The 12,803-nt window shown below is 33.4% G+C and overlaps 1 protein-coding gene across 1 annotated transcript; it reads right to left on the bottom strand.

Annotated features, from left to right (window-relative positions):
- Positions 1 to 7,241: 7,241 nt before the first annotated feature.
- Positions 7,242 to 10,780, bottom strand: LOC112043069 (juvenile hormone-binding protein). Its single transcript, XM_024078332.2, has 5 exons — positions 10,626 to 10,780; positions 9,515 to 9,740; positions 8,856 to 9,007; positions 8,250 to 8,408; positions 7,242 to 7,488 (listed from the first exon to the last, which is right to left on the bottom strand). Exons 1-5 carry the CDS (start codon positions 10,690 to 10,692, stop codon positions 7,310 to 7,312), a joined length of 783 nt encoding a protein of 260 aa, XP_023934100.2. The 5' UTR covers positions 10,693 to 10,780; the 3' UTR covers positions 7,242 to 7,309.
- Positions 10,781 to 12,803: the final 2,023 nt, after the last annotated feature.

Below are 12,803 nucleotides of genomic sequence, written 5' to 3' on the forward strand. Positions count from 1 at the left end.
TCTCTTTCTACGATCGCTAACGCTTCGAAAAGTGGAAAAATGTATGGGAATGACAGATCTTGAACATGTGAACTATCGATAGCAAATGTAATTCCCGTATATCTTTCTATTTTCGAAGCAGTAGCGATCGAGGGAATAGTGAGTGCACCTGTACTTGCGAACACACTTATGCATTTTAATATCTCCTGCGTATATGGTGAATCTCAGCATGAGATTGGCCATCGTGGTCGAAATATTCGGTTGGGAGCATACCTATTGTATTATTATAGGAATAACGGAACAAAAAAAAGGCTAGGCTTTAATAAATACGTCACTGGCGTGGCACCGCCTTCATAGTGATCAGAAGGTGCCACATACGATGTTATTTTTTGCTTTTTAGTTTTGTGATTTTGAAGTCGGTTTAATTTTTTTGTAGTTTCATAGAAAGTCAGGTAGTAGTTTGCTGAGTTGGGGCTATTTTCTAGGTTATACACATCGCAGAGTATTGTCCTAGGTATTTAGGAGAAATTGTAATGCGACATAATGTTTAGCTATAGATATTGTCTTTCTTTCTTCTTTCCTTATTTTACACATTCCATAACTTAATGAAGCAGCTTAGTACCAGCCGAATATTAAACGCGTTTTAGTGAAATTATGGCTGTGCGGCAAATTCGCCGAATCATAGGCTGGCCTCTCACTCCATTACTCCCTTTGTGGGCAATGAATCGTCTCTGTGCCTAATTACAATAACGCCTTTAAAGCAAGGCGTCATAATATTGTTCGTAATTAAAGGGTACGTACTGGGTAATTGTCTGTGACGCGTGATTCTGCAGTTACGAGGTTACATAGAACTCTGGGTCATTAGGAAATTTACGTAATTTATATTATAATTCCTTGCCTTAGTGGCTAAAGAGTAAATAGAAGAATGCTGATGATCTACATACATTTTTTTATTTAGTACCAACGTATTAGTGACACATAAAAGTAAAACGGAAAACAGTGGACAAAGAAACACTTTATCTCTATGACAGATTTCTGCCAGACCCTTGGCAGTAGGAGAGGTTTTATGAAAGAAATATAAATAGGTACAACAAGAAAAGTATAAATAGGTACAACAAGAAAAGTGGGTAATAATTAATGCTTAAAAAGAAAATTACATAACATACAATTACGAAAATATATTGGAATATTTATTAAAAATATACATACAAACATATTTACATACACAAATACACACGTATCTAAACATATTATATACAAATTAATAGGTCTGACTGGTGGGAGTCTTTAGCCGTGGCTAGTTACCACCCTGACGGCACAGGCGTACCACTAAGCGATTTAAGGTTCCGGTTTGATGTCGTATAGAAACCGAAAGGGATGTGGATTTTCATCCTCCTCCTAACAAATTAGCCCGCTGCCATCTTAGATTGCATCATTACTTACCATCAGGTGAGATTGTAGGGCTAACTTGTAAGGAATAAATATAAAAAGAATTTTGATGTAAGCGGCAATTAGTATAATCTGTCACAGATAGTCATATTGTTCAGCTTTCCTATTTTGTCCTTATTTCCATTATATCACTTCCGTACCCGAGAATGATGTCTTGCCGAGCGGGTAATTCGCATCATTATTATTACATGGGTGGGTGAAGTCTCGCGCTAGCATTGTCGTTACATTTTGCATTTAACAACCGTATGTTAGGTGCAACTGTACTTAATAATCATACGCTAAGTGCTACAGACGTATGATTAATAAGTATAGACGGTGGACTATTTACTTTTGTAAAAACACTGACGTTTTCAGTGGGGATGGTACGCATCGAGCTGCTAAGTTCTTTTATTTTTTTGTTGTCAATAAGCTTATATGTAACCAAAATCATTCACCAAAACACGATTGGCAGTATAACAGTAATACTTAGCCAAGGTGATTGTCCACTATCAAATACATGCGGAGAAATAAAAATATGCAGATGAGAATTAAATATTTATAAAAGCCTCTTATCAAGACCTTTCATTTGATTCATCTCATTCGTCGTCGAGCGCTCATACGTGCAACACGTACCCACATTGTAAAAAAAAAAAAGTGAATCGTTAGATTGTAATTAAAAATGAGTAAATGTGATAAGTGTAATAAAGTCATAACCAAGAACAAACCGGGTTTGGAATGTGGCCGTTGTGAAAAAATTGTCCATTTCAATACTTCATGTTCCGAGTTAACTAATAAACAACTGGCAGCTGTTCGAGCAACTGAAAACTTAGAATGGACGTGCCGAGAGTGTCATGAGATCTCGCCAAAACGCCAGTCAATTGTTGTACCAGAAGATGAGGAGGAGGAAGACGATAAATACGGTGAGATACCCGAATTGAAAATCGATATAAAACGACTACTAGCTGATATTTCGCGAGAAATGGAGAAAACATTAAAAAGAGAGATGCGAGAATTAAGTCAGTCAATACAATTTCACTCTGATAAAATGGATGAACTCATCATTATATTAGAAGCATGTCAAGGTACCATAAACGACTTAAAAAAGAGGAATATTGAGCTTACAAACAAAAATAGTAACCTAGAAACGAATAATATAATAAATAATTCACAATACGGGTTTCAGGCTCAAAAAAGTACAACACAACTGCTCTCTAACTTCAGTAATACTATATATAAGCATTTAAATGATAAGAAACATATACTAATCGTTTTCATTGATTATAGTAAGGCGTTTGATACATTACGGCATGACATACTTCTGGAAAAGCTAGACGACTGTGGCATAAGGGGACCCTTAAAGAACTGGTGTCAACACTACCTTAAAGACCGAACGTACATAGTTAAAGTGGATAATGAATAAAGTGACAGAAAGCATAGTTCGGAAGGCACAGCACAGGGCTCAGTGTTAGGACCCATGCACTACATCACTTACGTTAACGATGTCACTAATTTAATTAAACACTGTGAGATTTACCAATTTGCAGATGATACCTGTCTTATATCAGCAGATGTTGATATAAATATGGCCTTGTCTAAATTACAAACAGACTTTACGCTACTTGTCAAATGGTCTCATGATGTAGGACTTGTATTGAATGCTAGGAAAACAAAACTAATGTACATCAGCTCTAGTCAGAACAGAAGCAAGATAACTCCACAACTCATTGCTCATCACCATGCATGCTTACACACGAACCGAAATTCATGTACTTGTAGTCCCGTTGACTTAGTTACTTACCACAAATATCTTGGTCTTATAATAGATGATCGGTGTAAATGGACTAGACACATAAACGAAGTGTGAAACAAACTGCGATCGATGTTAGCAAAATTTACTTTAATTAAAAATAAAATTCCATACCATATACGGCTATCATTATACAGAGCACTTGCAGAATCCACTATCTCCTATGGTCTCAGTAGTTACGGAAGAACAGGCAAATCGCACTTAGATATTATCTATCAATTACAAATACGTTTACTTAATACTATAGTACCCTATAAAGTTAAAAATAAATTTAAAAATAATTACCATGAACTTTTCTCTTACTGTAAACTAATGCCGATTCATGATAAAATCAAATACACATTACTAGTAGAAAACTTTTATAATATAAATGTTCAAAAAAAGTCATACTTCCAAAAATAACTCGTAGTGTATCAAAAGGCAAACTCATCACACCACAATGTAACAATTTGTATGGTAGGCAAACGCTGGAGTATGTTATACCAACATTACTAAACGGCTTGCCCTGCAGGCTGAAGCAGGAGATCAGCCCCAGGAACATGAAGGAGAAACTCAAGAAATACTTCCTTCAGTATCATAATAATGACTGATCTTTACAAGGTACAGAATCGGAGCAACCTGTATAATATGTGGTATTTATCCAATTCGCGCACATACCTTCACTTGATAAATTTAATGTGTTTCTTCGGGTATGTGTGTGTTTTGTATTATATTATAAGTTATTATTATTGTATTATATTTTATGTGTTGTGTATGTTGTTGTTTTATATGTTTGCTTGTTAATTGTGAACTCCAAGTGCTGACGACGATTGCAGTGTGCAGAAAAACTCAATATTGAGTTTATGTCACACTAATAAGTTATATTAAGTATAGTTAAAAAATGTATATTTATATTTAAATAAAATAAAATAAATAAATGTATTACACAATGAAGTTTGTAAAAGTTTTTTTTTTCAACTTTCTATCTTACCCCCGTAATAAGTGCCCCCAATATTCAAATTTTACCTATTCACCTATTCACGATACACCCCTGTATTTGGGTCACTAACATTTATATGTCTACCAAATTTCAACTGGATTGGTCCAGTACATTCGGAGAAATCATACAGACATTAAAATGTGCGCAAGTGAGATTATAAGGGTTCCGTTTTTGTACTACGTACGTTCGGAACCCTAAAAATGTGTGATTATTGGTACAAGTATTCCCTAAGCAAACTTGGCACAAAACATGGCGGATACATGTACAAAAAATAATGAGATAAATGTATGAGACAGGTGATGAAAAGGTAGTGACAATGTACCCAGTGGGCAGAGATAGGATGCCCCTGCTCGTAAAAATGCTCAAGGTACGTGACGCCATCTAAACTGTTTACCTTTTCGTGTTAGCAACAGTTCAACAATAAAACAAAAAAACTGTTTTAGTAATTTTTAAATTCATAATAATTATTTTATTTAACTGCCTAGTTTATTAAATTTATAAGTTAGATCCTACTAATATTATAAACGCGAAAGTTTGTATGAATGTTTGTATTGATGTTTATTACTGTTTAACGCCGCAACTACTGAACCGATTTGGCTGACATTCGGAATGGAAATAGATTTTACTCTAAATTAACACATAGGCTACTTTCGTCCCGAAAAAATCCATGGTTCCCGAGGGATTTGTGAAAAACTAAATTTCACCCGGACAAAGTCGCGAACGTCCACTAGTGTTTCAATAATTTTATAAATTCGATATCAAAATAAGGTGATATGAAAATTAATTAACTTGTAAGAAGCTTGAGGTGCTTAGTATCATTTGTTATAAATATGATATCTATACTAATATTATGAAGCTTAAGAGTTTGTTTGCTTGTTTGTTTGTTTGATTGAACGCGCTAATCTCAGGAATTACTGGTCCGATTTGAAAAATTCTTTCAGTGTTAGATAGCCCATTTATCGGCTTTATAGGCTATAGGCTATATATTATTTCCGTATTCTTACGGGAACGGGAACTACGCGAATGAAACCGCGTGGCGTCAGCTAGTCTATTAATAAAAAGCACCCCACGCCATATATTGATTATTATCGAAGTTTTTAAAAACTAAAATCTATTTATTTAGTTCGATTTGCTATTTTAGCGTGTTTTTTAATTCTTAGAAACTGTTATTGTATTTTGTTTTTAGTTCAAATTAAACTAATTAATCATCTAAAATAATTCAGATTTTTTATTGTTATATCTATTTGCAAATTTCTGTTTAGAACTTTAATATAAACAAAATTTACTTAACATTGTTGTAAATTCATTTAAATACATGTAATAAATATGTAAAAACGTTTTTGCTTAAGTTTTTCATTGGGAGAACTACAAAGACATGATAATTAAAACACTAGGTATCTTTTTTGTTTCCAAAAATAACGTCATGATGTTAAATGGGGGCTACGCTTTGCTGTCCACAAAAGAGTCTCTGTCAGCTCTTCTTTTGTAACCGCAGTAGAGGATTTTAGACACTTAATATGAAACAAAAGTGTCTACTGTCTGTTTTTGTTACGGAATATTTTTAGGCTTTTAATTTCGTCGTGTCAACTGATACGTTGCACAACCAAGATATAAAATAAGTGTAGAAGTTTTTTATTGAGAAAGAATATAATAAGGGACTTAAGCTAACTTATCCTAATAAGAATAGAAATCAATCCCACGTGGAATGGTGGCGAGACTAGCCCGCTTCCATCTTAGATTGCATGATCACTTACCATCAGGTGAGATTGTAGTCAAGGGCTGACTTGTAGAGAATAAAAAAAGAAAAGAAAAAAAAGAAAGAGTAGTGGCTGCATTTTCGCGCTGGACAGCCATGCTGATCTTAATCGCAAAAAATGAGCCAGCTCTTCTGTTACCAGTCGAGGCAACTAGCCGCGGTGAAATTTTTTGACACTGCGACTCCATGGCTCAAGGGTCTCCACTGCATGGAGGCAGAGGTCATATCCACTGGGCTATCAAGGCTCTCAAGCTTTAGATATATAATTATATAATCTAAAAATGGCACGACAAAAAGTGCGTCTAAGTAAGTATATACTTTCTCTATCGTTTTTAACTTTCAGTACAAATTTACAGCCAGAAATTGGAAAGTTGGTGGTGTTACACCTACGTGTCTGGAAGAGCACGTAAAGCCGGTTACTAACATCTGATAGTGGTCGTTAAATAAGTTAACATTATCACTCTAAGCCCGCTAACCCGCATTGGGGCCGCGTGATGAAATAAGGCTCTATCCTTCTCATAAACGAAAAGAAGTCTAGCCCGATAACAGTGAGACAAAAGTAAAAAAAAAAATATTTTTAACAAATGAATTTGCATTAAATCTTAGTATTAATCTTTTTTTTTGTTATTGAATTAGTCGTAATAATAATATACGAGTAACTATAAATAACAATAAAAAAGTATAATATTGACGTTTATTTTATGTTTGAATATCAATGACTACACTAATTAAACAAAGGTCAAGATTTTTAAAAGGCAGAGCTCGTTATCAGGCCTAATTAATGAACATCTTGACATTGATATAACACTAGCCTTACCGACATGATCGATAACGAGTAGGCTTTTAATTAGATGATATTAATTTTACATGCTTTTATCTATCTATACTTATAATATGAAGTCGGTAAAAACTGGTCGAATTTTATACACATATTCACAATTTGAGATTTTACTTATACCATTTGTAACAACAAAAGTTACCGTGGCTTAACGGACGCCAGCGCCATCTAGAATCTATACTTATAATACGAATTCTGTACATTTTGTACATTCTGTACAATGAAGATATTTTAAAAATTCTTGTTGGGGGGCATTTTATAATCAATACTGAAGCTAAAAATATTTGTCTATCTGTCTGTCTGTCCGTGTTTTTTTGTTATTCGGTCATTACGATGAAACTACTAATCCCTCTTACAACTTATGAAAAATACTCTTTGATTTTTTTCAATGTAGCAAACCTAGAAAATCAACTACCAAGCTATCGTTTTTTAATCTAGTTGTGAAAATAAAAGATTTGTTTTTAATTAAATAAGATTTATTTCATAATTAACAATAGTCATAACATTCGCTAATTGAACATTTTAAGCGTTTTTTACATGAGGTGATAGATCAGTGCTGATGAAGTGATCCGTGGAGGTCTTGTCGAAGATAGCATGCACAATGTCTGCTACAACATTCTTAGCCACTTTGAAGAATTCCGATCCAAATGTACTTACCAAGACCTTGGTGTTTGGTTGTAAAATTCCATTTACCTGCTTGGCTGTAAATATGATATCTATTGTCAATAATGCATATTTAATTGTTAAACTTATAATTAAGATCCGAGTATGGATCATTGATAGTTAACCTCTCTCCACACTCTCTCTCTCTCTCGACATGGAGAGAGAAGTGAGATAATGTTCACATGTGTTTGTGTAACTGCTATCTATATTAATATTACAAAAAGAGGTAACGTTTGTGGTATTGTAAGGGATTTTGAAAATTTATTATTTACGTAGAATTCGGAGATAAAGTAAGGTGGTCTACATTATTTTATCTATTTTATCTCTGTGTTCTCGTGGAAACGGGAACTATGCGGGTGAATTATAAGACCACAAATCCGATTGCATGAAAGGGAACCATGGATTTTCCTGGATTACAAGTAGCCTATTTTCTACTTTAAGGTCTTATTTATCTTGACTAAAATTCATTAAAATCAGTTCAGCGAAAGCCGTTAAAGGAACAGACGGACGTTCAGATTTGTAATATTAGTAATTAACAGACTTTCCATCATTGATCACAACTCTAATTCACGAATAAATCTATTAAATAATAATTTATTAATAATAATCAAAAACATAAATTCATAATGAATGTTTACTTTGTGGATAAAATTTAAATGACATGAATAAAAAAGTTAAATAATGCTTTCGTTCGATTACCACGTGCGTGTTTGGGTTTAAAAAAATATAATAATTTCTAATTAAATGGCACAAGGGTTTTCCTTTGAGTAAACAATAATTAGTTATCAAGTTTACTTACCGACATCTACGCCTCCTATAAAGAGTTTTTCAAGAAGAATTTTTGCATCACCTACTTCATAGTCGTAAACTGCTTCTTCTGGTTTACAATCGATGTATATTTTACCGTCATCTCTTTTAACGATATCATAGAAATATTTTATTTTAATATGTAATTTATCTGTAAATCCAAATAAGAATGGCATATTTAATAGGTATGTCTGTAAATACGTCAACTTAATTACTAGCTTTTGAAACCTTATGAAATGAGCTTTCCAGTACGGAAAGTTATTATTGCAGCATCTTGGATAAAGTCCATCGTCTCTGCTATGTGGCCTGCCACTTCAGTATCAAAACTCATTGAGCTATGTGACTGTGGTTCTTCTGCGGATCTCCTAATTTTTTGATTCGATCACGCAGTTACTTAGGTTTTCGGTCAATCAGTGACTCCGAGGCTTCTTATGAGGCCCATACTCAGCGACCAAGTTCGTCTTTAAACTTTAATCTTATGGCTTTAAGGAATTTTCAACGATAAGATGTCGTGGAGTTTCCCGCAATGCAACCCACGCCAGTGGTTTTTGATGGTTCTTCTCACACTTATTTAGTTTAGTTTATTTCTACAACTTACCTAATTTTAGTTTGGCACTGCCACTACCTTCGATTGCTTTGGTGCCAAGCGTGTTTTGGATCACTTCGTTTATATCTCCCAACTTGACTTTCACATCTACGTCTAGATCACAAGTGAGTGCCATAGATAAATACCCCTTTTTGATATTTACACTAAAAACAATAAAAAAAAAGTTATATTTCGATGGAATTAAATATAATTATCTCTCAATACATTTTAGACCAACAATGTCACAAAAGTTCAAGTAGATAAATATAGTGATATGTGACTTGAGTCCTCATATTCTGTAACAATGTTTTCACATGCAAGCTAATTCACTATCTTTAACGTATGATATATACGAAATTGAGGTTCTATGTAACAAATGTCATCCGGTCCCTACTAGTGGATATCATATAGGTAGATGACATTTGATCTGACATTTATTTTAATAGGTGGATAGTAAAGACCAAAATAGTGAATAAGCCAGCTGTCTTTCTATTTCTAATACTTTTATTTCTATTTCTATTTCACGATGTATAGACACAGGTAGAGATTAATTAATAATCATCGTTAGAATAGAATTCTGATGTCTAATATGGAAGAATACGAGGGAAGATATACCTATAATATGTGTGACTAAAATTAAAATATTATATATTATATAGTAGACTACTTACTTAAATTTATTAAACACGCAGTCTTTAATGCCCCTTGCTGTTCCTTCTTCTATTGTAATAGTCAAAAGTCCTAAAATGGGTACTTTAATACCCTTAAGTTCAAGCGGATCATATGGAGGTATGTTATATTCTGGAACTCCAGTTGGGGCTATTTTTATGAACATTTTCTGAGTGAGTTCTTTTAGGCATGCTTTATCATCCACTTCACATTTTGTGAGTGTATCAACTGAAAAATAATAGTAATTAAAATAAAAAAGAAAATAAACTAGATCTGTAAACTCAGCTGGTAGTCATAGTGGTCATTGTTACAACTCATGAAATTCTAGCACATAAAAATGGAAAACCATTTTTATTGTATGCTCCATATATGATAAAGAATTCAAATAATGTTATTGCAATTAATAAGTAAAATAAATAATATGTTAAATATTTGATCTAAGATTCACATTTTCACTTTAATTATATAGGCCAGGATAAAAAGCAATAAAGATCTACAAGCGGATGCCCGCTACTTCGTCCATCCTTAGACCTCCATAATCCGATGCTCTTGCAAATCCCGTACTTAACGGAAGTCTACTAACTCTAATAGACTCCCTCTTTGCCAAATTTCAACTTTGTAGGTCAAGCGGTTTTCGATATTTTGTGATGAGAGATCTTTACGCTTAATATGTATGTGTATGTACAATTTATATGTACGGTTACAATGTAGAAATACATATATATTTTTTTATACATATATAGATTTCTTATGGGATATTTATTTTATCATAGCTTGTATACATTATGTCAGAAAATTTGGCTTAGAAGTGCAGATGAACAGAGAAAGCTGTATTTTGGATATGATGGGAGGAGTCTAGAAAAGCTCAACTTCAAATACTCGATCAATATTTCTTAGGTGCATTTTCGCCATCTTGAAAAAGGGTTGAATTTGGTTTTTTTTTACATTAACTCGGTTTTCTGTTTGGATACGAAAATTTATACTTAACACTTTTTTGTTGGTCTTAATAAGCTATATAAATAAATATCTTTACATTTTTCACCTTTCACTCATAGTTAATCATAACTGGACTAGTATTTATATATATAAATATATATTTTTGTCTCTACTCACCAAAAGCTGATTCACATATTGTAAGCAATGCGCACGTAAACGCAATTATAGTGCACTTTGAAATCATCTTCGAAACCTTCTGTTGCAACAACTACATACACAATAATTAAACCAACCAAGCTATCTCTATATATGTGGGTTAAAAGTGCAGAAAAAAATCAAGTAACAAATACAATTAACATCCACATAACCGGTCTCCGGTAATTAAGTAGCTACTTGAGATTATATTATTTTATAAGTAGGTATGAAAAAACAATGTTGAATTGTTATACTGAGTACGTTACCGGAATCAGTTTCAAAGTATTTTTTCCTCCGAGGTATCATTGTTTTAAGTCTAATTAATGTCGCCTTGTACTTTGAAGTCCACCTCTCTGAAGGAGAGAGTGAATTGTAATTTTACAGCCACATTGTTCTACTAATTATGTGGCACGTTATGCCGATTCTTTGCTCAAAATTGGTCATATTTGTGAATACCCTGTGAACTATAACTATAGTAAATTTTTGTAAATAAGTTTGTTCATCTCTTCAAGATCGCACACACAACGAATTTGATTGAATCAAATGAAAAAAATTAGAAAGTAATTAAAAAAAAGCAATTTAACAAAAATTATGTAAATCAAATTAAAATAACGTCTTTAAGATATTATTTACGAACAAACATACAAGCAAATTTTACAGTTTTGTACATACAAATGACATAGACTGGCATATAAATAACTTTAAATAATTAAAAAAACTAAAAAACAAGCTTTTAGCACGCACTATAAATTACAAATACTTTTTTGCTTTTTGATTTTAGTCACATGACATTTTTTTTCGTTTTCCTGATTGCAAACCCTTTCATTTGATATCCATATCATGGGGATGGATTACAAACAGCCAGTCCGCCATATTGGGGAGACCACCATATTGGATTTGTAATGATGTTTCTTAGCTAGTCATGTATTATCATCAGAACTCAGAGCATGTGCAAATTTCATCCTACACGAAGACCGGGAAGTGAGTTATATTAAGATTCCAAGATTTGTCTTTCCTACATAGTAAAAGTGATTGGGGAGGCCGCCGTATTGGATTTGTAATGACGTTTCTATGCTAGTCATGTATAGTCATCAGAACTCAGAGCGTGAGCAAAATTTCATCTCGAAGACCTGGAAGTGGGTCAAATTGAGATTCCAAGATTTGTTTTTCCTACATAGTAAAAGTGATTGGGGAGGCCGCCATATTGGATTTATAATGACGTTTCTTAGCTAGTCATGTATTGTCATTAGAACTCAGAGAGTGCGCAAAATTTCATACTAATCAAAAACCGGGAAGTGGGTCAAATTAAGATTCCAAGATTTTCTTACATAGGTACATAGTTACAAGTGAAGCGTGTAAAAACCTGTGCTATGATGATAACCTCTTTTTGTGGAAGTCGGTTAAAAATGTTCCCCTGATCCTCGACTATAAATATCACACTAGTTCAACAAGATCAAATACAGTACAAAGATAATCTCATCGCTTAGTAGCGAACTTTGCCCGGTAATCTTAAGATTAGAAAAACATTAGGGAAATAATATACCGCAGGTTGTGGTATATAATTATTAACAACTTAATTGGTTTTCCATTTAGATTGTTATCGTTAGGTGTTAGTGAAGTCATGTGACGTAGACGTAAAGTTACAGCTCGCTGACCATGCTCTTCTCTTTGTATGGACCAAGAGCTGGTTGATATTTTTGGGTAGGTATTGTAGCAGGTTGATTTAATCCAGACTAATTGATCAACTTGAATGTACGAAGAAGAAGAAGAAGAAATACTTTACAGCACACCACAATACAATAATAAATAAAAACATTAAAAAATGAATAATCTAAACTTAGCATGCAAAGGCGGCCTTATTACTATAAGCAATCTCTACCAGGCAACCCCTGAGGCTAACTGTACACCGGTGAAGATTTTTAAAGAGAACTTTAAGGGTTCTGGCAAAGGGTTGCCAAAGTTAGAGGTCTGGCGACTGGTGAAATGATTCCTCATGGTATCCCAGAGGAAATATAATTACTAAATAATTATGATCTGATCTGATCCGTTCCAAGGACTCGATTCTTAAGCAAAGGTTTCTCAGCTGCGTCAAATTTATTTTCATATTATGAGAATTGATAATAATCTTATTTCAGTAATAGAATACAAAAGGTATGCATA

The sequence above is a fragment of the Bicyclus anynana genome, chromosome 13, assembly GCF_947172395.1.
Source record: "Bicyclus anynana chromosome 13, ilBicAnyn1.1, whole genome shotgun sequence".
Taxonomy (NCBI): Eukaryota; Metazoa; Arthropoda; class Insecta; order Lepidoptera; family Nymphalidae; genus Bicyclus; species Bicyclus anynana.